Below are 24,588 nucleotides of genomic sequence, written 5' to 3' on the forward strand. Positions count from 1 at the left end.
TGGCACTGGACTCTGAAGCAGTGGAAAAGCATTCTTTGGAGTAATGAATCGCGCTTCAACATCTTGCAGTAAGACAGATGAATCTGGGTTTGGAGGATGCCAGGAGAACTCTACCTGCCCGAATGCGTAGTGCCAACTGTAAAGTTTGGTGGAGGAGGAATAATGGTCTGGGGCTGTTTTTCATGGTTTGGGCTCCTTAGTTCCAGAGAAGGAAAATCTTAACGCTATGTCATACAATGACATTCTAGATGATTCTGTGCTTCCAACTTTGTGGCAACAGTTTGGGGAAGGCCCTTTCCTGTTTCAGCATGACAATGCCCCTGTGCACAAAGCAAGGTCCATACAGAAATGGTTTGTCGAAATCGGTGTGGAAGAACTTGACTGCCCTACACAGAGCCCTGACGAACACCTTTGGGATCAATTGGAACGCTGACTGCGAGCCAGGACTAATTGCCCAACATCAGTGCCCGACCTCACTAATGCTCTTGTGGCTGAATGGAAGCAAGTCCCCGCAGCAATTAAAAATATATATATATATATTTCACCTTTATTTAACCAGGTAGGACAGTTGAGAACAAGTTCTCATTTACAACTATGACCTGGCCAAGATAAAGCAAAGCAGTGCGACAAAAACAACAACACAGAGTTACACATGGGATAAACAAACATAGTCAATAACACAATGTTCCAACATCTAGTGGAAAGCCTTCCCAGAAGAGTGTAGGCTGTTATAGCAGCAAAGGGGGGACCAACTCCATATTTCTGCCCATGATTTTGGAATGAGATGTTAGACGAGCAGGTGTCCACATGCTTTTGATCATGTAGTGTATGTAGTGTCCTGGGACATGGACCATGGAGACTGTCATATTCTTGAGTCAGTAACATTTCAGTCACATAGTTCATTAGACTGCTATGTCCCTCATATGAAATAAATTAGGCTTTGATGAGATAGATGACTAATCTCACCAGAGCTCAAGCAGACACTAGTGCTTGTTTAGGACTTGTGGCAAGAGCTCTTAAACCTCTTAACATGTCCATTATCTGATTCTAAACAGAAGAGGTTTGTCTACCACCATTTTACACCACAAGATGGCACCATGTCCTTTACTTCCTCATGCCAGTTTTGTTTTCATTTTACATTTTAAACCATTTTATGCCGTTGGATGTAAGACAATAAACCATTTAGTCATCAGCAGATGCATAGGTTCCAGCCTAGCATGAACTGAGAATATGACCTTTGTTGAAGAGTTCTGTCATTGATTGGGCAAGGATAACAAACCTAGTCAATCTATATACAGTATAACAGACTCATGATAACAGCATCACAGTGTCAAATTCCTGGAAGGAAGTTTTATGACCGTCAATCAACTGGATCATAAAATCTAGACTTGGCTCTTCCCTGTCCGGCCTGACTCACCCCTAGTTAATGTTGTACATAAAATATATTGTCATGGAGACTTGGCAACAGAGGTGGTTATGTGACCAATGGAAGTTTCAATAGCTGACTAGACAAACATTTAAAAAAACTAGAGTCGATGTCACCGCCCCTGCGGAAATCTAATTAGCATAATACAAAATCACCATGACAATCTGTCTGTTTAAACTAGCGATATCTGTCTCAATCCACCGCATCCTCCGATGTCGCACTTCCCTATCTGAGATGAAAGGTGACGGAGCTAGACTGGTGTTTGTCAGACCATGAGACTTCCCGAAAATCGTTCTTATCACAAGAAATCGTCTGTAGCGTCTGAACAGTTAGGACCCCTCTATGGAAAGATGAGACTCCCCACAAGTGTCTTGGGACTTGTCTGTAGTCGGTACAGCCAATCTGCCAACTCCTGTCAGTAGCGCCCGAACAGTTTGGGTTATCCACTAATATGACCCCTCTGTGGAAAGGTGAGACTCTCATGAACACTTACATATTTTGCTCTAGGACGCACACATGCCTCAAAGATCAGCTTTAATTTTGCAGATAGATTGTGGCTTCTATCAATGTTATTGTCTCCATCATTTCCAGTCCCACATATATTTTTTGTAAATATATATATATATATATATATATATATATATATATATATATATATATATATATATATATATTTTAAATAGATATATATATATATATATAATTTTAAATAGATATATATTTTTTATATATTTTCCTTATTTATTATTTTCCTGTAACCCTACCACACCTCCCCTAATTGGAGTGAACAATGGACAACAATACTTACATATACATTTTACGTACACAGTGTATTTTACATTAGTTATCTTTTGCTTGTTTTTAGTCCCAGCCCTCAGCAGGAGATTGTTTAGTTTTTTATTTTATTTCACCTTTATTTAACCAGGTAGGCTAGTTGAGAACAAGTTCTCATTTGCAACTGCGACCTGGCCAAGATAAAGCAAAGCAGTTCGACACATACAACACAGAGTTACACATGGAATAAACAAACATACAGGCGAAAAAGTATATTTACAGCATGTGCAAATGAGGTAGGATAAGGGAGGTAAAGGCAATAAATAGGCCATGGTGGCGAAGTAATTACAATATAGCAATTAAACACTGGAATGGTAGATGTGCAGAAGATGAATGTGCAAGTAGAGATACTGGGGTGCAAAGGAGCAAGATAAATAAATAAATACAGTTTGAGGATGAGGTAGTTGGATGGGCTATTTACAGATGGGCTATGTACAGGTGCAGTGATCTGTGAGCTGCTCTGACAGCTGGTGCTTGAAGCTAGTGAGGGAGATATGAGTCTCCAAAAAATAAGTGATTAAATACATGTAAAAAAAAAAAAATGTTTTCTGATCTTTCTTATGTCTCTCAGATATAGGACAGACACTTCAGAACAAACTTCCTATAGATTATTTTGGGGGACTATCGGTTGGTTGTTCCACATAGTGAATCTGTTTTTCAATGTGTTTGTATGGGCTAATAGCTGTAAGGCCCAAAATATTTTGTTCATCAAATATTTTAAAAATATATTTTTGGGATACTTCAATGATTCTTAAAATTCTAAATCAAATAGCTAAATGATCCTTGGTATAACCTTAAAACAATTCCAAATTGCTTAGGAGAACCCCCTCCCCCGAATTAGACAGGGCTTAGACTGTTATGTGTTAAATGCTAACTAATTTGCTCATAGACATTTCAGTGAGAATACCCCGTGGAAGTTGACATTTTAAATGGTTAGGGTTAGGTAAGGGTTATGGTTAAGGTTAGGCTTAGGGTTTAGGGTAGGAACGTCCCAAGGCAGGCCAAAAAAGGCTGAAATTTCAGGTGGCCTTTTCAAACAGCTCTTACACTTAACGACATTATCAACATTTTCACAGTTTCACAATATTATTCCAACCACATAGTGTGGAAATATAAATAATACACAGGAAATGCACTGGGCCTTTAAGGCAATACAACATTCATTTTCAGCTGTAAGACAGTGTGTTTGGAGTCATTCAGTCAATAAAACAATATTCACTGTCTGAAAGAACAGGGACAGGTGATTTAACTCCTTCTAGGGTTCCCCTGACATTTAACTCATTTGTGCCCAGTCCCTGGAACTGGTCATGTTGCTATGTGCTAATGTCATACTCCGTTATAGCCATGTCTCTCTGTGAGGCTAATTGACACACTGCTGATGGACTCACACCTTCACTCAATAGGTGTTCACACTCTCTACTCCCTTAGAGGTTAATACCAAGCAATGACAGGGAGAGTGAGGTGGATATTGTAACATTTACCGACAGGTCTAAAACACAGGAAGGATTGGAAGCCAAAATTGAACCATCACAGTTGTCGTAGGGTAAAGTGGACCAACACGCAGCGGGGAAATGTGCACTCCTCTTCTTTTTATTAAATGGAAAAGAAGGTGAACCAAAACGTACACCCAAAAAAAAAAAACACAACTAATAACAGGCCGGTAAGCCACAAAGCTATACACAGCACAATCTCCCACAAATACTAAAACAAACACATACCTATTTATAGAACCCTCAATCAGAGGCAACGAGAAAACACCTGCCTCCAATTGAGGGTTCAACCCCCAATAAACTAAACATAGAAATACAAAGAACTAGACTAAACATAGAAATACATTAACATAGAACAGTGCCCAAAACCCCAGAATAATAAATCAAACACACCACTAAACACACAACCACCCCGAACCACATAAAACAAAAAACCCCTGCCATGTCCTGACCAAACTACAATAACAAATAACCCCTATTACTGGTCAGGATGTGACATTAACGGATTGGGAGCCAATAATTAAAGGATTTGGAGCAAATAATTACTACATGATTAAGGAAACTCCATTTGTGTGATGTTAACTTTTACTACTCAGCTGAGTGTGCGTAGGAGATCAGGATCAAATCACATCAAATACTTGTGTAAAATTAAACTAAAATGGATTAATCATGGGAGATTCCATTGGAGTGCCTGAGGCAAATCTTCTTCCTCAGCTATCCCCATAGTCCCATGAAGGCCAATGGCAAATCGGGGACTAGATGCAGCCTAACACTAGTGTGTTGGGTTGCTGCACTGTGGGAGAGGTGCATCACTGTCCTTTGAGTCCTTCACTGAAATGGGTTAGGTCATCACTTTGTGTCTTATTGTTGTGCATCCATCTCTCCCCCAGCTGTTGTTTGCTCGCTGTTTGACATATCTGACCAAGGGAGGGCTTACTTAATCCTTACTAGAGAGCACAACACCCACACCCACACAACACAAACACATCCTTTCAAGGACACAAATACACACACTCTCTCACTCACTGTAACACACACACACACACACACACACACACACACATACACACGTAGGGCCGGCTCCAGGAATAAGCGACATAAGCGGTCGCTTAGGTCCCCCGGCCGCTAGGAACTCAGTCGTGGTCTCAGCTTACTGTTGAGAATTAGAATAGCAGAATACACAAGGTGCAAGTTCAACATTTTGCTGTGCATCAGTAGGTTTTTTATTGTTTTGTCAGTCACTGACAGTCACTTATTTAGCCATGTCAGCTAGCAATTTTTAGATTGGTAAGTTAGTCTAGCTAGTTATCTAAAGTTGAATCATGGCCGAATACCGACCGGGCACGAGTCCAGGGGCCCGGGCCAAAAGGGTGCCCCCATTGATTTTGTTAGACACTCTCCCTCATATCATTAACATGGCATAATGCATGGCAAAATGTGTAGAATTGCAGGAAATTAGCTTTAAAGCTACAAAAATGTATCTCTGTGTCACAATCACTGTCCTCGAACTCCCTGTCATAAATAAGCCAAGGAGCAGCGTGCTGGTAATTCCACATCCTTTATTTAGAAGTGAAACCGAACAAAACAATACACAGGATAAATAGAAAGAAACGTGACGTTCTGGGGCTGCTCAAAGGCAGCTAAACTAAAACAAGATCCCACAACTCAAGGAGGGAAAAAGGGCTGCCTAAGTATGGTCCCCAATCAGAGACAACGATAGACAGCTGCCTCTGATTGGAAACTATACCTGGCCAAAACATAGAAATAAAATACATAGAATGCCCACCCCATATCACACCCTGACCTAACTAAACAGAGAAAAACGGCTCTCTCAGGTCAGGGCGTGACACTCTGCCCGATGGCAAAATAAGTAGAATGCAAAAAACACCAGGTTTAATTGGTGTTCTGTATTCTGATATTTACGAATGAGCAAGTGAAGACTTTATTTCCAAAACATTATATCCACCAATGTTTCATCAGAAATGATTGCTTATCGGTTCCTTCATGTGTGTGTAAAATATTACTGTTGTCAGATTTTTTTATTCATAGATTTTAGATGTGTATGAAAATTAGATTTTTTGCAAAACGCTATACTCAGAACAGCCTTAATTCATCAGGTCATGTACAAGGTGTCGAAAGCATTCCACAGTGATGCTGGACCATGTTGGCACCAAAGCTTCCCACAGTTGCGTCAAGTTGGCTGGATGTCCTTTGGGTGGTGGCCATTGTTGATACACACAGGAAACTGTTGAGCATAAAAAACCCAGCAGCATTGCAGTTCATGACAAACCGGTACACCTGGCACCTACTACAATACCCCGTTCAAAGGCACTTAAGCCATTCACCCTCTGAATGGCACACATACACAATCCATGTCTCAATTGTCTCAAGGTCTTTAACCTGTCTCCTCCACTTCATCTACACTGATTGAAATGGATTTAACAAGTAAAATCAATAGGGGATCATAGCTTTCACCTGGATTCACCTGGTCAGTCTATGTCATGGAAAGAGCAGGTGTTCATAATGTTTGTACACTTAGTGCATATTCATTGTTTAGCTGAAATGGAATGTTCGTATCCTAAATATTTGACTGTGATATGGGGTTTAGTCACCTATCTTAGGATGAATGCACTTGCTGTAAATCGCTCTGGATAAGAGCATCTGCTAAATGACTCCAATTTTAAATGTAAATGTTTTACATACAGACCTCATATTACTGTATTGAATTGAGGTACCTAGCAGAACTATTTATCTGGAAGTGAAGCGGATATACATATAGCATTTCCCAAAAAAACGTGATTATTTGTCTCTCTGATATTAAACCAGCAAAATTTCAAACAAATACATGTCTGTCATTGAACAACCCCATGCCATGATTAGATAATGAAAAAACACACCAATATCTTTCATAATTTCTTTAAACAATAAAAGCTAATTTACCAACATTTCTGAAAATGGATATGTACCGTTTTCGAATGAAACTCTTCATGTGTGCTATCATCGAACAGAGGAGCAATGAGTTCTGTGACGTGAACACTTGCGTCAATGCAACACTCAATAGTCATGCAGTGTCAAGCATATGCAAATGTTTTAATCATCGTCGAGTGTGACTGCCCTGAAAATAACAGCAACAGCAAAAACAGGAATCTAGTGATGAAGAGGCCGTTTGAGTGAGATGGTGGCCCTCTTTAGAGGACTCTTCAGACCCTGAGGCAGTCTCAGCGCTGCACATACAAAACAAGGTTCACCCTTGATGGGGAATATGAACATAGGCTATCAGTCGGCTGCACTCTCTCTCATTCCACCTCTCTCCTTTGTGGCATTTCTTTCACTGCATCTCCCGCTCTATCACTCTCATGTGAGGTTTTAGCTTTATGTGTGGAATCTCTCTGGAGTTTCCTGTGGGAACAGTGGAAGCCATTAATAGAGTTGAACAGGAAAGGTTCCTGTTGATGACTAGCTGTGATTAGAATCAGTTCGACTAATTAATTAAATGCAGGGGGCTGATCAATGCCGAGGGTCAAGTCATCTCAGACAGTACACCCCTTTCTGTTTGTGCATGAATGTGTTTGCTTGAGTGTATGCTATTTTGTTTGTATGTCAGTCTGTGTGTGTGGCTGTGGGATGATTGGGGTGATGATTGCTGTCTCAAATGCTTTTGTGTGACGTGTGCTGTTTTACTAGTGTGGTGGTGATTGGGAAAGCATCTGATTGTTGATTGTAAGTTTCCATGAGGGAACACAAGAACACGAAATATTACTCCACAATGAATGTCATTAAAATAAAAAAACGGAGGAAAGATAGACACACACACAAAACACACACACGGGTGTCCATCATGTCTCTGGGTTGGCTGTAGTTGGTCCCTCAGTCCAGATGAAAGTGCTGGCAAATCGATACAATGGCTTATTAACGGTATAAATCTACCCCACCTGTCTGTGAGGCTCGTCTCTAAAATGAACCTCAGGGTCCTTTCCAATATGGTTGATATAACATACGATCACCGCTCAGGGGACCTACAACAAAGACAAACATACAGTAAAGACCCATTCTAAATGTAATGATCAGTATGTTGAGCTGAAGTGTAACTGCAAAAGCTCTTGTTTTTCTATTGGTTCCATCATAGAGCGCAGTGACTATAGGATTTCATAAGCATTCATAACCATGTTATATGCAACCATAACTACTAATTAACACAAACTGAACTGACCCAGAATAGAGACGTTATACACTGCTCAAAAAAATAAAGGGAACACTTAAACAACACAATGTAACTCCAAGTCAATCACACTTCTGTGAAATCAAACTGTCCACTTAGGAAGCAACACTGATTGACAATACATTTCACATGCTGTTGTGCAAATGGAATAGACAACAGGTGGAAATTATAGGCAATTAGCAAGACACCCCCAATAAAGGAGTGGTTCTGCAGGTGGACACCACAGACCACTTCTCAGTTCCTATGCTTCCTGGCTGATGTTTTGGTCACTTTTGAATGCTGGCGGTGCTTTCACTCTAGTGGTAGCATGAGACGGAGTCTACAACCCACACAAGTGGCTCAGGTAGTGCAGCTCATCCAGGATGGCACATCAATGCCAGCTGTGGCAAGAAGGTTTGCTGTGTCTGTCAGCGTAGTGTCCAGAGCATGGAGGCGCTACCAGGAGACAGGCCAGTACATCAGGAGACATGGAGGAGGCCGTAGGAGGGCAACAACCCAGCAGCAGGACCGCTACCTCTGCCTTTGTGCAAGGAGAAGCAGGAGAAGCACTGCCAGAGCCCTGCAAAATGACCTCCCGCAGGCCACAAATGTGCATGTGTCTGCTCAAACGGTCAGAAACAGACTCCATGAGGGTGGTATGAGGGCCCGACATCCGTGCAGGACGTTTGGCATTTGCCAGAGAACACCAAGATTGGCAAATTCGCCACTGGCGCCCTGTGCTCTTCACAGATGAAAGCAGGTTCACACTGAGCACGTGACAGACGTGACAGAGTCTGGAGACGCCGTGGAGAACGTTCTGCTGCCTGCAACATCCTCCAGCATGACCGGTTTGGCGGTGGGTCAGTCATGGTGTGGGTATGGCATTTCTTTGGGGGGCCGCACAGCCCTCCATGTGCTCGCCAGAGGTAGCCTGACTGCCATTAGGTACCGAGAGGAGATCCTCAGACCCCTTGTGAGACCATATGCTGGTGCGGTTGGCCCTGGGTTCCTCCTAATGCAAGACAATGCTAGACCTCATGTGGCTGGAGTGTGTCAGCAGTTCCTGCAAGAGGAAGGCATTGATGCTATGGACTGGCTCGCCCGTTCCCCAGACCTGAATCCAATTGAGCACATCTGGGACATCATGTCTCGCTCCATCCACCAACGTCACGTTGCACCACAGACTGTCCAGGAGTTGGCGGATGCTTTAGTCCAGGTCTGGGAGGAGATCCCTCAGGACACCATCCGCCAGCTCATCAGGAGCATGCCCAGGCGTTGTAGGGAGGTCATACAGGCACGTGGAGGCCACACACACTACTGAGCCTCATTTTGACTTGTTTTAAGGACATTACATCAAAGTTGGATCAGCCTGTAGTGTGGTTTTCCACATTCATTTTGAGTGTGACTCCAAATCCAGACCTCCATGGGTTGATAAATTGGATTTCCATTGATTATTTTTGTGTGATTTTGTTGTCAGCACATTCAACTATGTAAAGAAAAAAGTATTTAATAAGATTATTTCATTCATTCAGATCTAGGATGTGTTGTTTAAGTGTTCCTTTCATTTTTTTGAGCAGTATATGTTCGAGGGTGGGGGTCTGGGTCTCCCCCTTGAGTCTTCTACGCTATTTTCCATCCAAGGTCCACCGGGCAGGAACACAGTCTCTCTGGAATATTGTTTCAGATGAATCCAGGAGAAACTTGATCCATTGACCCACACATTCAGCTTTCACGCTTACACAGGGAAACCGGCCCCAGCAGTCACAATAACTCTCTGTAGTCAATCTAATGAAAAATACTAATTTATTAGTAAATGTACACAACACTGATAAATTGATGTAGTGAGATTAGTGGAGACAAATTATATGATAATAAATCTCGACATTTCAACTCTGTGTCACTTCCACAGGATCACAGAGTGAAAAGGTTGTTTACACAGTTAGGCCTACATAATACATTTATTTGGTAGCCTACATCATGGTTTTGACTGACTGAACTTGAGCATCATCTGGTCATCCAAAGATAATTTCCTTTAATCAAGTGCACTGGGAAGAAATTGGAGACCAATTTTATAACCTCCATTTTGATTTTATATTCAGTCGCATCCTGTTTTTGATGAATTTCTTTTATTTAGTTTCCTATCTAAATGTATCTAAAAACCATTATCAAAATTGACTTACACAAGTTGTTATTGTCCGACAGGCAAGAGAGAGGACACCTGCGCTCTAAGACTCACATGATGATCAAGGAGACCAGTGGGACGTTGATTGGTCACTTCTACGTGGGAGATGATGCTTCTCCCATCAAAGTTATAGCCTATATAATTCTCTCGGTTGAGAAAGTCATTAGTGTTCAGTTCTAGGACCTGATTTTGTGATATAACAAGACTTACTCCTGCAGCACCAAACCACACAGAGAAGCTATACTCTCACCAAAGCGCATGAGAATCTGATAGCTCGAGATGAGCGCAACATATCTGCGACAACTTTGCCTCCTTCATTTGGTCTGGTGCCTTGGATGTTGGAAGGTGACAGGTGAGAGAATATTATTTATATAATTTAAGTTAACTTCAATATTTCAATTTAACTTATTTTAAACTAATCATATAATTGTAAGTCTTCTAAAAATGGTTTTCAACATTCAATTGATTTCTCTTTTGGTTTAGCTATTCATTGATATTGTTGATAATAGTTGACAATTACATGCATTTTGTTGATGTTGATTATAGATTAATAACATTATAAATATATTCTTTTTAAACTGACAATTTTTATCTATCTTTAGAAGCTAATCCCAGCAAAGAGTGTGAACATGGAATTGCTTTGACAAAGGTATGGGAAAAGGCAGGCAGCCCGATTACACAGGCAGCCCGATTCAGATTTTTTCCGCTAATTGGTCTATTAAACCAATCAGATCAGCTGAGAAAAAGATCTGATGTGAAAAGATCTGATGTGATTGGTCAAAAGACCAATTAGCGAAAAAAAGATCAGAATTGGGCATTATGAAATTAGTTTTTAAAACAAATAGGTTATTGTGAAATTAGTTTTCAAACAAATAATTATTAATTTATTACCATTACATTCCCTTATTTGATACCAGAGTCAACATTTTGAAGGTGTACTAGACACAAAACTATCAATATGTGCCTTGAATGCGTATCACTCTGGCTGCGTTTAGACAGGCAGCCCAATTCTGATGTTTTTTACACTAATTGGTCTTTTCATCAATCAACTCTGAAAAAGATCTGATGTGAAAAGATCTGTGATTAGTCAAAAGACCAATTAGTGGAAAAAATATCAGAAAAGGGCTTCCCTGTCTATGAGCAGCCTTAAAGACGCTGCATTGGCCGTGAATCATTTACGGTAATACGATCTCTGCAGAAGTCAGGGCACTCATTATTTTTGCGCTTCACGAAGCAGCACAGAGCTGTTGAGTTGAGCTGTGAAGGAAGTTGTCAAGGAAGTGAGTTTGTGTTTATACACCACCTACCGTCAACCAATCATGTCAATGCGGAGCTATACAGAGCTATACGGAGCACTCTGTTACAAAAATTGTGAGGCGCATGGCATTGTGGTACGGAGCTCAATTTGGCCTCTGCATGTTTATGGAGCCTCTGACCACATAACCGGATCAAGCATAAATTGGCTTTCGGTCTGTACCTTTGGCTGTCTTTACACAGGCAGCCCAATTCTAATCTTTTGCCACTAATTGGTCTTTTGACCAATGAGATCAGATCTTTTGCCAATAATTATTTTGCCAATATTTTGGCCAATAATCGGGCAAAATATCAGAATTGGGCTACCTGTGTAAACACAGCCTCTCACTGTTTAAACATCATGAGCTGCTTTATTTGCACACCTCTAGAAAAATCTATTCTGTGTCTGAGTAGGTGGTCTGCAGGTAATTCCATTCAAATTAAATGGTTTTATTGTGGTGGCTGGAGCAGGGGGGTAGAGAACACAGAAGTGAGTCACACTGTAACTTGAATCAGACTGGTGGGGGATGAGAGGGACATGAGGGGCATAAGAACATTTATGACTTTAGCCTACTCTCATCAGCTAGATACACAGGTTACAGAGACAGGATTATTACTCTGCAACCTGTATAGTATAGTATAGTATAGTATAGTATAGTATAGTACATAATGGATGTCATGTCCAACAGATTTAAGGTTTTCTTGGGTTTAGTGATGTCTTATAGACTTATGTTTGATCGCCATTGGTTTGCCTGGTGCAGGGTCCTGGGATCCAGACTGGTGTGGGAGATATGATGTGGAGAGATCAGAATGAGGTAAAGCTAAGTAACTGCATGACTCAATCTCATCACAAATAATTTACAATATCAGTTCTGTCAGGATGCTTACTCGCTCCCTTTCCCTCTCCCCTCACAGCAGCAAGTTCAGAATGTATTCAAAAGAGTAAGTTCCTCAACAATATCAAATGTTTATTCCTACCCTGTACATATATACCGTATCCTTCAAAAAGGCAATAAACTCTTTGGAACAGAGTGTTTACTTGGTATATTCTCTTTTTGTCAGTTCCTGTTTCACTATTCAAAGGCAAACTCAGTAGGCTCTATACAGCATGCGGTAAGTAAAGGAAGACTCCTCAGTGAACAACTTGGCAACTTACAATGCTTTCGGAAAGTATTCAGACCCCTTGACTTTTTCCACATTTTGTTACGTTACAGCCTTCTTCTAACATGGATTCAGTAAAAAAGAATCCTCATCAATCTACACATAATACCCCATAATGACAGTGAAAACAGGTTTTTAGACATTTTTGCAAATGTATTAAAAATAAAAAACAGATGCCTTATTTGCATAAATATTCAGACCCTTTGCTTTTAGACTTGAAATTGAGCTCAGGTGCATCCTGATTCCATTGATCATCCTTGAGATGTTTCTACAACTTGATTGGAGCCCAGCTGTGGTAAATTCAATTGATTGATTTGGAAAGGCACACACCTGTCTATATAAGGTCCCACAGTTGACAGTGAATGTCAGAGCAAAAACTAAGCCATGAGGTCGAAGGAATTGTCCGTAGAGCTCCTGAGACAAGATTGTGTCGAGGCAGAGATCTGGAGAAGGGTACCAAAGCATTTCTCCAGCTTTGAAAGTCCCCTCTAAATGCTCGGCTATGAAAAAACAACTGACATTTACTCCTGAGGTGCTGACCTGTTGCCCCCTCTACAACCACTGTGATTATTTTTTGACCCTGCTGGTCATCTATGAACGTTTGAACATCTTGAAGAACAATCTGGCCTTAAATGGCCATGTACTCTTATAATCTCCACCAGGCACAGCCAGAAGTAAACTGGCCACCCCTCAGAGCCTGGTTCCTCTCTTGGTTTCTTCCTAGGTTCCTGCCTTTCTAGGGAGATTTTCCTAGCCACTGTGCTTCTACATCTGCATTGCTTGCTGTTTGGGGTTTTAGGCTGGGTTTCTGTATAGCACTTTGTGACATTTGCTGATGTAAAAAGGGCTTTATGAATACATTTGATTGATTGATTGAAGAACACAGTAGTAGCCTCCATCATTCTTAAATGGAAGAACTTTGGAACCACTAAGACTTTTCCTAGAGCTGGCCGCATAGGCAAACTTGGTCAGGGAGGTGACCAAGAACCCGATGGTCACTCTGACGGAGCTCCAGAGTTCCTCTGTGGAGATGGGAGAACCTTCTAGAAGAACAACTATCTCTGCAGCACTCCACCAATCAGGCCTTCATGGTAGTTGCCAGACGGAAGCCAATCCTCAGTAAAAAGCACATGACAGCCCACTTGGAGTTTGCCCAAAGGCACCTAGAGGACTCTCAGACCATGAGAAACAAGATTCTCTGGTCTGATGAAACCAAGATTGAATTCTTTGGCCTGAATGCCAAGCATCTCGTCTGGAGGAAACCTGGCACCATCCCTACGGTGAAGCATGGTGGTGGCAGCGTCAGGCTGTGGGGATGTTTTTCAGTGGCAGAAACTGGGAGACTAGTCAGGATCGAGGGAAAGAGGAACAGAGCAAAGTACAGAGAGCTCCTTGATGAAAACCTGCTCCAGAGCACTCAGGACCTCAGACTGGGGCGAAGGTTCACCTTCCAACAGGACAACGACCCTAAGCACAAAGCCAAAACAACATAGGAGTGGCTTTGGGACAAGTCTCTGAATGTCCTTGAGTGGCCCAGCCAGAGCCCAGACTTGAACCCGATCGAACAGCTCTGGAGAGACCTGAAAATGGCCATGCAGCGACGCTCCCCATCCAACCTGACAGAGCTTGAGAGGATCTGCAGAGAAGAATATGAGAAACTCACCAAATACAGGTGTGCCAAGCTTGTAGCATCATACCCAAGAAGATTCAATGCTGTAATCGCTGCCAAAGGTGCATCAATAAAGTACTGAGTAAAGGGTCTGAATACTTATGTAAATGTAAGATTTACATTCTTTTTTTTTATACGTTTGCAAACATTTCTAAAAACCTGTTTTTGCTTTGTCATTATGGGGTATTGTGTGTAGATTGATTGGGGGAAAAAAACGATCATATTTTAGAATAAGGCTAACGTAACAAAATGTGGAAAAAGTCAAGGGGTCTGAATATTTTCCGAATGCACTCTCTCTTTAGATTATAATATTGCAACATTATGCAATTGATTGACATGCCTTTTCCTTCTCTAGTCCCATTCAGTACACCCATTGATGCGCCTGTCACCAAAACTGTCTCAGAGGAGAAAGAAGCAGCTCCTGCTTTTGGTAAGAATCCTGTCCCTTTTCAACTTGAATGGTTAGCAGAATCATATTATTGAAGCTCAAGTTTAGGAAACTGAAAAAGTTCCTGAGACAGACATCTAGTTGTTAATTTACAGTTGGTAGAGTTCAATGTGAACAACAAAACATTTCACCATGTCGTTGGATTTAGGTTAAAAGTTTGGTGAAAGAGAGACAACTTCCTTACGTTGGTTACTTTTTGCAAATCCAATTAGTTTTCCACTTTGATTCAACCAGTTTTTGCACAGTGGGTGTGGCCAGTTTAAGGCTCAATCAAGGCATACATAAATGTATTTAACCTCAGACCATTTAGCATCCCCAGACTGGTGTTAGGACCATTATTTTAAGGTAGACAATTCAAAGAATGTACCAAAACTATAACTGAGGCTTTCGCTCTTCCCTGTTACACAGAAGCTCCGGGATCTCCCTGAAAGTGTGATGTAAAAATCTGACTGTGGAATAACTGGAAGGCAGACACCAGCAAGCTGCATCCCCCTGAACATTGAACACAAAATGGTGGACAGACAGAAGCAGCATTCTCAGCTCTCGCTGGCAATGGACTTGATATTTTTGAGAAATAAATGAAGATAAATGTGACTGCATTGCAGAATGTAAAGTGTCTTCCTGATTACCATTGGTAAACATATGTTGCGATTTAAAATGAGGTGGCAATTACACATACAGGCATTAAGTACATCACTATCAGAACAGTGAACATACACAAGAGTCAAATATAGCCAAAGCAGTCCTTCATGTGATGGTTACCCAGATCACAGCCAACACTTTATTTAAAAACTGTCACCCGTGATTATGGCATGGGTGAATGGCTACTTACATTTAATTTAACAATTAGATGTGTATACATCTAAATTGTCATATTATAAAACGTATATGCAAAAAAAAGACAATATTCAACCAAACGTTCTGTAGAAAGCCTATTGAAGAGTCCGATCTGATTTAGGAGAATGATCACTTAACACGAGATCCTTTAACCGGGAAGGCATAGAACTGACAGAGCCTCTCTGCGGTAAGCATAGGAAGAGATGTGCATTTTAACACATCACCACATGAGAAAGCCATCCCCATTCAGTGACAGTGGAGCATTAGATTAATGTTATTTGGCGGTTAGGGGGCTAGTTCTCTTCTTCTGAGTCACTGTCTTTCCGTGTGGGGAGAGTGGATCGAATCGACGACATTAGCTTGTCTTCAATCTGCTTCTTGGGGTTTTCTTCCAGGTCTGTCTTGACAGCGCCAGATTCCGATAACCTCCACTCCAGCTCTGAGGATGATAGGATAATGGATAGTTTAATATCTAAACGATTGTCTCTAATAAAACAATAAACAAAACTGAAGGGTGTTATGCTAGATTTCATATCATGTACTAAAAGCATCATAACTTAGTATAAATAAAATGTCCTTCTTGAGAGTATAGCTAAGGAGACTGTCGCTTACCTTCAACTTTGAGGTTCATGCCTCCGAAGACCAGAGGCCCGATGTACTGTGCCTTCATCTCTCCCTCGTGGTAGACAAAGATTGTGGGCAGGTTACGGTCGGGGTAGTTGGGGATGCAGGTGGTGGAGATGGACTTGAGGAACTTGGTCTGGGGGAACTTCCTGGCCAGCTCTGATAGATGCTGGTTTATCAGGGTACACAGAGGTACTCTGGGAGGACAGAAGGTTAGAACAGGACATGTTAGCGAGAACAGATGTCACAATGAGTAAATTAGTTAAATCAGATATTTTGGTAGATAGGTCGATTCAGAGCAAATTAAAATGGACCACTGTAAATCAGGCTTAGGCTAAATGAAAACCTTCAATCATGATTTTCAAATAAGGTCTTGGTCATCAATGTTTTCACAATATTCTGGTTTATTGGATCTTGTCAAAAATCAAACATCACTTTTTGAGAGCATGAATTGGTGTGCTCAACTGCTATTGCAATCCTTTGAGAGAGAGAGAGGGGGTAGAGAATGGCAGAAGACTCACCCCTGTTTGTAGAGATGGAGCACAACCCAGATTCCCTCTCCAGCTTTGTTCACCTCCTTGATGTAGTCCTGCCCAGAGATCTCCACTACTTCACCGAAGCAATTCTTTATCTGGGTGGCTTTCCATTCTGCAAGCCTCTTCTGTCTGGTAAGAGGGAAATGCAGAGTGTAAAGAAAGGTAGGCTAATCAGAAAGATCAGTTTTAGGGTGCTGAAAAACACCTGCCCAATGGGGCAAACAATCACAGAACAGGGTCAATTTGCCCGATTGCTCAGCTCACATGTCCCAGGCAATAGGGCGGCCGTTCATTCTTATCAACCCCTGTTGTATGTACCATCTAAGTGATGCTTTAAAGAGATCACTGACCTGTACATCTCGATGGCGGCCTCGTCCTCTTCACTGAAGTCATCCTCGTTCTCATCCAGCTCGTCCAGAGTCATGCTCTCATAGGTTTTCACTGGTCACAAAACACCATATGCATCGCACGTCAAACAAAGTACCATTTAAGTTATTAAAACAACTAACATATGTTGCTCTTAAATGTTGGCCATGAATCAGCCTTCCCACACCATGTCCTGTTAGTTATGAATAACATCAGAATTTGTTTTCCCTAGATCAGTTCAGTAGAAACTTAGTCCCATAGAGGTAGTCAACTTTAACTAGTCATCTCTTACCAACAGATTCCTGCTCAAGAAGTATCTGCTTCTCTAGAGCTTCCTCCTCAACCTCATCCTGAGTTTTCTCCTTGGGAGGAAGGACCCCCTTCTTTCTCAGGATGTCATTCCACTCGGTATCTGCATTAGGGTCCTGAGAAATAAGAGATCATGTTGGAATTGTATTGCAACTTGGCCGTTTTCCATTCTGTACTACCACAGTTAAAAAATTAAACATCTATATAGCTAGGCTCTTTGGTATTACTGCTAGCGAACATTACCTTAATGTTTAGCCATCTAGTTACCCAACATTTAGCTCTCAAACTCTAAACATACTGCCTTCTCCCTACCGCTTTTAGTCATTAGCTTTTCCCCCGACTGGCTCATGTGAACTACAATCCGAACCCTATGTTTTAACTTATAGAAACGTAAATCATCAGTGGCGATATGGCTTTCGAAACATGGCCCTCATCTTTCATCAGCAAGAAAAAAATTCTGGTAAAAATTATACACATTTACTGTAGCAGTTTTTCACCGATCCATACTACTGGAGATGCCTCCACCATACGAAACTACGATTAGAGTTTTAGCTAGAAAAAGTTATCTAAGTTTACCAACCTGCATTTTTTTAACCGTTCAAAACAGACGCTGAAAACACCACTGCTCTTCCTAGACACGGAAATAGAAGGACCTCACCCATATTTCTTCCGGAGTAAAACAAGATCATTAATGTGACAAAACTTAAATACTTGTCAGATATCTCAAATATAGAATCATTACAAAATTATGTATTTTTCTGAGGACAAATCTATTCTATCACCTGTTTTATATGTATTATTATCATAAACCTGTCTAGGGCAAGACATTAACGGGACAATAATAAAGGTTGCACCAATATCCGGTTTAGGTCCTGTATGTCTATATTAGGAGTGGGAACGCTATTCTACATTCCATGTGTGGCATCTGATTGAGACAACAGCTGCACCTGAAAATCACACTGCTGTGCTGTCAGTGTCTGGGTTGACCATAGATTTATGGGGGTGGCATAGAGGTCCAAAACATCTCTGAAAATTGTTGGCCTGTTTTTTGGTGTGTAGATGTGCTTCAATATCATATCCTTATAGTGTATTTGTTTATTTTCAATGTAGTTATGATGAGTATAGTAAGTATAGACGACGCATTTATGAATCATATACGTAGGTACATTTTCTACTGTGCAAATATATTTTCAAATCCTTTATTATGGATATGGTTATAAATCTTTATGTCAGTCTTGATCTTGTGACACTCAATAAGATTGCTGCTCTAAAATATGATCATTTTCTTAATTTCACTGTTAGTCTACACCTGTTGTTTACGAAGCATGTGACAAAAAACATTTGATTTGAATCGAGTATTTTATGATAGGTGCCTTTGACAACTCTGACCACGGGTGTGTTTATTCTAATGAAATCAACCATAGTTTAAAACAGACATAAAGAAATCCTGTATTTGTTGATTACATGTCAAGCATGCATGTTGCAACCTCTATTTTACCACAGAAGTAGGCTATAGGGATGGTATATACGTCCATATAGAACATTATGTAAATTGTTATATTGTCTAGACTCTATAGGTGCTTTATCATTGAAAAGCAAAGTGACCATGTCACCGACATGGCATTGATGTCATTAAATTAATATGTGGTATGATCAAAGACTATGACATTTAAAACTATAATATAAAGAGAATGCAAACAAATATTCTGTCATTGTAAGCATAATGCAGAATTGATATAATAGACACTGTACATCATCTTCTGACGTATTTTTTGCACACACCAGACAGCATATGGCACATGACTAAACCCCTTTACTATGGACAAACAATGTGTTTACAATCCAATTATATTCCCAGATTTAGTATTGTATGATGTTCAATGAATAGGCTACTACTGCATAATAACTATTCACAAAGGGAAGGGACAGTGAAATTAAAATTCCTTGCTTTCGCCGGAACTATGGGAAGGATGTTGGGAAGGAAAGGTTGGGTTAAATGCGGAAATAAGACGCTCGCTGTGTAGGCTACAGTTGCAACCGGTGTGAGCGAAAATATGAGCACAAGACGCCTGCTATCTCGGGCAGCGCTTGAGATCAGTCATGGATGATTCTGAAAATCACCTAATTTTCTCCGACGCGTGGGACTACTGAAGAAGTGTGCATTCTATCAATAGCAAAACAAAAACTACACTCGGCTTTGTTTTGTTTTCGTCCATTCTCTTTGTCAATCTCTTGTTTTGAAAGAATGTGGTTGAATCCGGAGGAAGTTTTGCTGAAAAATGCATTGAAGCTTTGGGTTACCGAAAAATCTAACGATTTCTTCCTTTTGCAGCGCAGAAGAGGGCATGGGGATACAGGGGGGAAATTTACAGGTAATACGCCCCCTCCCATCTTCATCTCACTGTCTGTCGTCTGATTTCAGCAGCTTTGGCAGTCTATATGGATACACCAGTCTACGTGATACACTTGCAACACAGTAACAAATCAGTAACAAACAGTAACAAATCATTTATAAACAATGTTGCAACTTGCTACAATGTATCACTATAAATAGGCTCAGGATTTTTACACAGCATTACTCGGGAAACAATTGTTTTCTCCATATTTGGTGTCGTCAACACCTTGGAGCAATAACAGGCAACTTTTTTGCATATAGTATTTAGAAATGTATTTTGTTTCAGGTCTTCCTTGATTTCTTTAAGTTCGATACAATGTTTGTCTGATGATGAACTTTGATAAGGTGCCACCTGGTCTTGTTTTTGTTTAATCGTCATTGGGTCTTTCATACATAACTGAACACATCAAGGACAGGAGGATAGAGAGTAGACATCTCATAAAAGGAACAATATAAAAACCTCCCGGCAATTATGATTTACACTATTTGTTTGTCTCCATGGTGAAAGGTCAGATAAAGCCCTGGTTGTAATGGGGTTGGCTCTTCTTACAAAACCACACCATAGTATGTTTTGTTGTATGAAGACAAGTACAATATCAATTGGAAGAAGAAATCCATGATTCGATTAAGATAAAACATAAAAACATCTGCAACCTCTATCATTTTGTGTCACTAGCTAAAATAACTTCTGCTTCCTATTTCACAAAGAGCACTTTGCTACAAGGGAATTTTAATGTATTTATATACATAGGGTTTATTTTCTCTCTACGTCTGATCACACTGTACATGTCCATTGTCCACAGCCATACAAACTCAGTGAACTATATAAGCAGAACAAAATACATGATTTACAGTAGTTTAAGTTGGGACTTACAATGTAAGCGGTTTGGTGACAAATAAGTTTGTGTTGCCAGGGTGTCATGGTTCAGAGCGGCAGATGGACAGAGCGTATAGATGTGGTGTGGTCTGGAATGGGCAGTGCTCCAGGAGAGGGTTATTTGTCAGGAGTTCAGTTTGTCTTCCGTCCCTGTCCTCTTTTGTGGCGGGCGGTTGGGTGGGAGTGAGAATGCCAAACACTAGATAGTGATCTCATACTGACTAGACTGTAGCCTATTGAACGAAGTAAGCCTAATGCCTTGTCTTGCCTGCTGTGTGCTTATTACACATTTGATTGGCCAAATCATTAACAGACTGTTCTTGCTAACTTGATTTTTTATTGTAGTTGAGCGGTGTAATGTGTTGCTGTTAGGACTGTTTTTACTAGCGCTCCTTAAATGCTCCATTCTGTTGAAAATGGCAAAGAAAAGCCAGAATTAAAACTAGACAAGAGGGACTAGTGTTTGGTGTCTTTGGCCTCAGTGGGAAAGCATGACCATGAATAGCAGTGGAGTAAAGAGATACTATGATGATGAGTGTAGGCTCTGTTACCTCAGGGTATTAGTGAGCCTATCTGCTTCCATTAGGCTGATGACTGGTGGGGATGACTGGATGTGAAAGTTCTCCCTAAATGCTGGTTCCAGGGTTAATGTAGCCTTCTCAATGCCTAATAGGTACAAATGAGTTAGGTCTGGATGGAAATTGAAAGCTTGGGGTAGAATAGTGCAGTTTCTTTTGAACGTCAACTGGGGTGTCACTGTCAACCATATTGGATGGGATGTTAGGGGCTCTGTATTAAGTTTGTATTTTTTAGGCCATGGTTTTGGGGCTTCATATGGGGAGGATATGGGGAGGGGGTCTCCAATCCAATACTATTAGCCATTGGTTCTAGTGGACCAATATAGTGACAAACAGAGAACAGCAATACTTGTGTTGAGTCTCTCAACAGCTTGTAAGCCTATGTTATGCTCTCACATGATGTGGCCATTATGAGACCGTTGGTGACCGTAAGTTGTACCAGTTTATGTCCTATCCAGTGCCAATCTTCTTCTGCTTGGCACCTCACTGTGGAATGTCTTGGTCTGTGATAGACATGGTAATGACTTTAGCCTTCTGGCATTATGTGTAATAGGTACCTTTGTGTCCCATGTGCTTCAAGGCACAATCTGTAAACTTCCTGCTGTTCAACAGTCATTCCACTAATGCTAACCATTGATTATGTATGTTAGAGTATATCTTATTAATGCCTTATGAGCTTAATACAACTGTCTTACCCTTTGAAAATGTGATTTCAGTTTATATGGGTTGGTATAATGTGGCCTCTCTCTCCCATATGTCAATGAGCTCATTGACATGTCTGTGTTGTCAGATGGTATTTCTCTGTATTTTCTGGTCTCTTTCTGTGTCTGACTGCTCTGGTCTGTCCAGGTCTTCTGGTGGGAGCTCTGGACTCAGTGCTGGACTCCAATGCCCGGGTCACACCGTTCCGTATCCTTCTACAGATGCCTGGGTCACAGGTCAGCTGGACTATAGCTTGTGGTAAGCTCTCTGACATTTCTCTCCATTACTTTCTATCTCTCTGATTCTCATATGTGTCTGTCTCTCTCTCTAGCTTTCTCTTTCTCTCTCTGTGTATCTATCTCTCTGACGGGTGTTGTATGTGTGTGTGTGTGTTGTTATACAGGTGCTGCTGTTGGAGAGATGAACAGACATTGGGACTGGCTGGTCCAGAACCTACTCCACTCTCTCTCAGTGTTTGAGAACAAGGAGGATGTCGCCAGCTTCGTCAAAGGGAAAGTCAAGGTACTGTACTATTAGAACAAGACCTACTATAGACCTGTGATGCACTGTAAATACTTTGTAGGCCTACTATCGAAAATCACAGTATTCAACCTAATCTCAACTGTTGCTCTCTCTCCTCCTGACTTTCTTTTCTATTTGTGTCTCTTGCTCTCCTTTTATTTTCTCTTCCTCTTTTCTCTTTCTCTCATTTATTTCTCCTCCTCCCCCAGGGTCTGATAGCGGAGGAGGTAACGGGGAGGCAGGCGGCTAAGGAGGAGGAGCCTGAGAAGTTCCGGGAGACGCTGCTGAAGTTTGAGCTGTGTTTCGGCCTGCCCTCCTCAGAGAAGCTAGTCACCACCTACTCCTGCTGCTGCTGGAAGGGGCGGGTCCCCCGGCAGGGCTGGCTCTACCTCAGCATCAACCACATGGCCTTCTACTCCTTCCTGTTGGGAAAGGAAGGTCCGTCCCCTTAAATGCTCTTCCTTTCATTAGCACACAGAATAGCCCCCAGTCTTACTGGTTGTGAACTTTGAATGGTTGACCGCTTCTCTCTCCCTCAGTGAAGTTTGTGATCCCGTGGGCGGAGGTTACGAGGCTGGAGCGGGTCTCCACGGGCCTCATGACGGACATGGTGCGTGTGATGACGCGGCGGTGCCAGCGGGACTTCTCCATGTTCCTGAGCCTGGATGAGGCGTTTGGGGTCATTGGTCAGCTGGCTGACATCGCCCTGCGACGCCTGCTGGACAGTGAAGGCCTGGAGCTGGACCGAGTCCTCCAGCAGTCCTCCAACATCACCAAGAGGTCAGCGGGCAACGCAGAAAAAGTTAAAGTTGTATCGTATTGTAGTGTAAAGGAGGGCAGGGGATTTTGTGTGGTTGTATCATTCACTTTGTTCAGATTCACATCATCTGAGAGGATTAGAACAGTTGCTTGCCTGATTAATCAGTTTGATAAACAGTCATTTAATAAGGTTCTCATTCTTATCTGTTTTGGTCAAAAGAGACCTCATCAAGCGCTTCCTGAAAACCCCTCATATCTTAACTGATTTGCTTCCCTTTAGTTTCCGACCATCCTTTGTATAATCATAGCATCATAGTGCAACTGATCTTCCTTTGAGCCGAGAGGGACGTTCAGTCATGTTCTTCAGACAGACATTATATGAGGCTGATGAGCTCATAAAGACTTGTAAATACCTAGACTTTGCCCCTAGGTGTTTCAGCCATAACAGGAATACAGTGTATCGTGTTAGTCTATGGGAAAATATATTTTTTGTTTGTTCCACTGCCTGTGTTTTGGGTTCCGGCTGGTCTCAGAACAGTTGTGTAGTGATTGATGGGCCGCGTTCCACTTCGCTTCACAGCACTGCACCATACGTTATAAATCAGTGTTTGTCTCAGTGTGACTGGAAGGCCCTTCAGCTCTATCCTGTGGGAAATTATAACTTCACTTGGAGAGGTAGCTCATAAATACACCCCTGTTCTTCGTTCAGTCTTAGTTCTCTGTGTGTGTGTGTGCCTACATGCGTGTCTCAGTTCCACCTGTAGTACATTCACCATAACATTTTCAGTTTCAGGTTTTGTGTGTAAAATGACAGTTTGCGATGGTAAACATTGTACTTGAGCTGGGCTAGAGCATTTAGTTCTCTCTCTATGGGTGTAACAGACTGTTTAATAATCAATTTGGTGACTTCCTCACATTCAACCCTTGCCAAATGAGTTCTCTTTTTGTCCCTCCCCATCATTCAAACTAGTGACTTTATGTAAATTCCGCATCACAATACCATAGCAGGAAGTGAAAAATTACCTGACCTAAATTGTAGTGACCAAAATAGTCTGCCTGTATCTAATTGTCTGTGGGTACATGTGGATTATTTCAAGAGCAACTCTTTTTAACCTCATTTATTATCTCCAGCACAAATTTTTCTCTTGCACAGGCTTGAGGTACACTCACTGAACTCTAGCCACACACTCACACATACTACACTGACACTCCAACACACACACACACACACACACAGTAGTGAAGTACTTACGTAACAATACTTTAAAGTACTACTTAAGACTTTTTTGGGGTATCTGTACTTTACTATTTATATTTTTGACTACTTGTACTTCACTACATTCCTTAAGAAAATATTGTACTTTTTACTCCATACATTTTCC

General features: G+C 41.3%; 3 protein-coding genes across 6 annotated transcripts in view; 2 read left to right on the forward strand and 1 right to left on the reverse strand.

Annotated features, from left to right (window-relative positions):
• The first annotated feature begins 1,610 nt into the window (after positions 1 to 1,610).
• Positions 1,611 to 15,300, forward strand: LOC106586482 (neuromedin-U). 2 transcript variants are annotated; one of them, XM_014173844.2, is made up of 8 exons: positions 1,611 to 1,896; positions 10,151 to 10,482; positions 10,733 to 10,779; positions 12,185 to 12,238; positions 12,339 to 12,365; positions 12,486 to 12,536; positions 14,609 to 14,683; positions 15,110 to 15,300. In XM_014173844.2, exons 2-8 carry the CDS (start codon positions 10,410 to 10,412, stop codon positions 15,140 to 15,142), a joined length of 360 nt encoding a protein of 119 aa, XP_014029319.1. In that variant the 5' UTR covers positions 1,611 to 1,896; positions 10,151 to 10,409; the 3' UTR covers positions 15,143 to 15,300. The 2 variants fall into 2 exon arrangements, with proteins under 2 accessions (XP_014029319.1, XP_014029320.1); XM_014173845.2 differs by having other exon boundaries at positions 12,342 to 12,365.
• A 132-nt stretch (positions 15,301 to 15,432) lies between these two features.
• LOC106586481 (phosducin-like protein 3) lies at positions 15,433 to 20,925 on the reverse strand. 2 transcript variants are annotated; one of them, XM_045707282.1, is made up of 6 exons: positions 20,643 to 20,925; positions 17,357 to 17,489; positions 17,049 to 17,139; positions 16,684 to 16,827; positions 16,151 to 16,359; positions 15,433 to 15,977 (listed from the first exon to the last, which is right to left on the reverse strand). In XM_045707282.1, the coding sequence occupies exons 1-6, from the start codon at positions 20,688 to 20,690 to the stop codon at positions 15,832 to 15,834; spliced, it is 771 nt and encodes a 256-aa protein (XP_045563238.1). In that variant the 5' UTR covers positions 20,691 to 20,925; the 3' UTR covers positions 15,433 to 15,831. The 2 variants fall into 2 exon arrangements, with proteins under 2 accessions (XP_045563238.1, XP_014029318.1); XM_014173843.2 differs by lacking the exon at positions 20,643 to 20,925 and adding an exon at positions 17,954 to 18,215.
• LOC106586480 (TBC1 domain family member 8) overlaps positions 19,357 to 24,588 on the forward strand; it is a 28,363-nt gene continuing 23,131 nt past the window's right edge. Inside the window, exons 1-5 of one of the 2 annotated variants that reach the window (XM_014173841.2) lie at positions 19,357 to 19,745; positions 22,073 to 22,183; positions 22,329 to 22,447; positions 22,657 to 22,885; positions 22,987 to 23,227. In XM_014173841.2, the coding sequence (XP_014029316.1) occupies positions 19,619 to 19,745; positions 22,073 to 22,183; positions 22,329 to 22,447; positions 22,657 to 22,885; positions 22,987 to 23,227 (827 nt within the window). In that variant the 5' untranslated portion in view covers positions 19,357 to 19,618. The remainder of the gene's footprint in view (positions 19,746 to 22,072; positions 22,184 to 22,328; positions 22,448 to 22,656; positions 22,886 to 22,986; positions 23,228 to 24,588) is intronic. The other variant, XM_014173842.2, reaches the window with a different exon arrangement.

This window comes from Salmo salar, chromosome ssa25, assembly GCF_905237065.1.
Source record: "Salmo salar chromosome ssa25, Ssal_v3.1, whole genome shotgun sequence".
Lineage (NCBI taxonomy): Eukaryota > Metazoa > Chordata > Actinopteri > Salmoniformes > Salmonidae > Salmo > Salmo salar.

Bases quoted from the DNA above. Each gene is read 5' to 3' on its own strand.
- LOC106586482 (XM_014173844.2), top strand. From the start codon at position 10,410: ATGAGCGCAACATATCTGCGACAACTTTGCCTCCTTCATTTGGTCTGG. The intron at 10,483-10,732 runs GTGAGAGAATAT...ATCTATCTTTAG, and splicing joins TGGATGTTGGAAGGTGACAG to AAGCTAATCCCAGCAAAGAG. The intron at 10,780-12,184 runs GTATGGGAAAAG...TGCCTGGTGCAG, and splicing joins ATGGAATTGCTTTGACAAAG to GGTCCTGGGATCCAGACTGG.
- LOC106586481 (XM_045707282.1), bottom strand. From the start codon at position 20,690: ATGACACCCTGGCAACACAAACTTATTTGTCACCAAACCGCTTACATT. The intron at 17,490-20,642 runs GTAAGTCCCAAC...CTTATTTCTCAG, and splicing joins GTCACCAAACCGCTTACATT to GACCCTAATGCAGATACCGA. The intron at 15,978-16,150 runs GTAAGCGACAGT...TATCATCCTCAG, and splicing joins CATGAACCTCAAAGTTGAAG to AGCTGGAGTGGAGGTTATCG.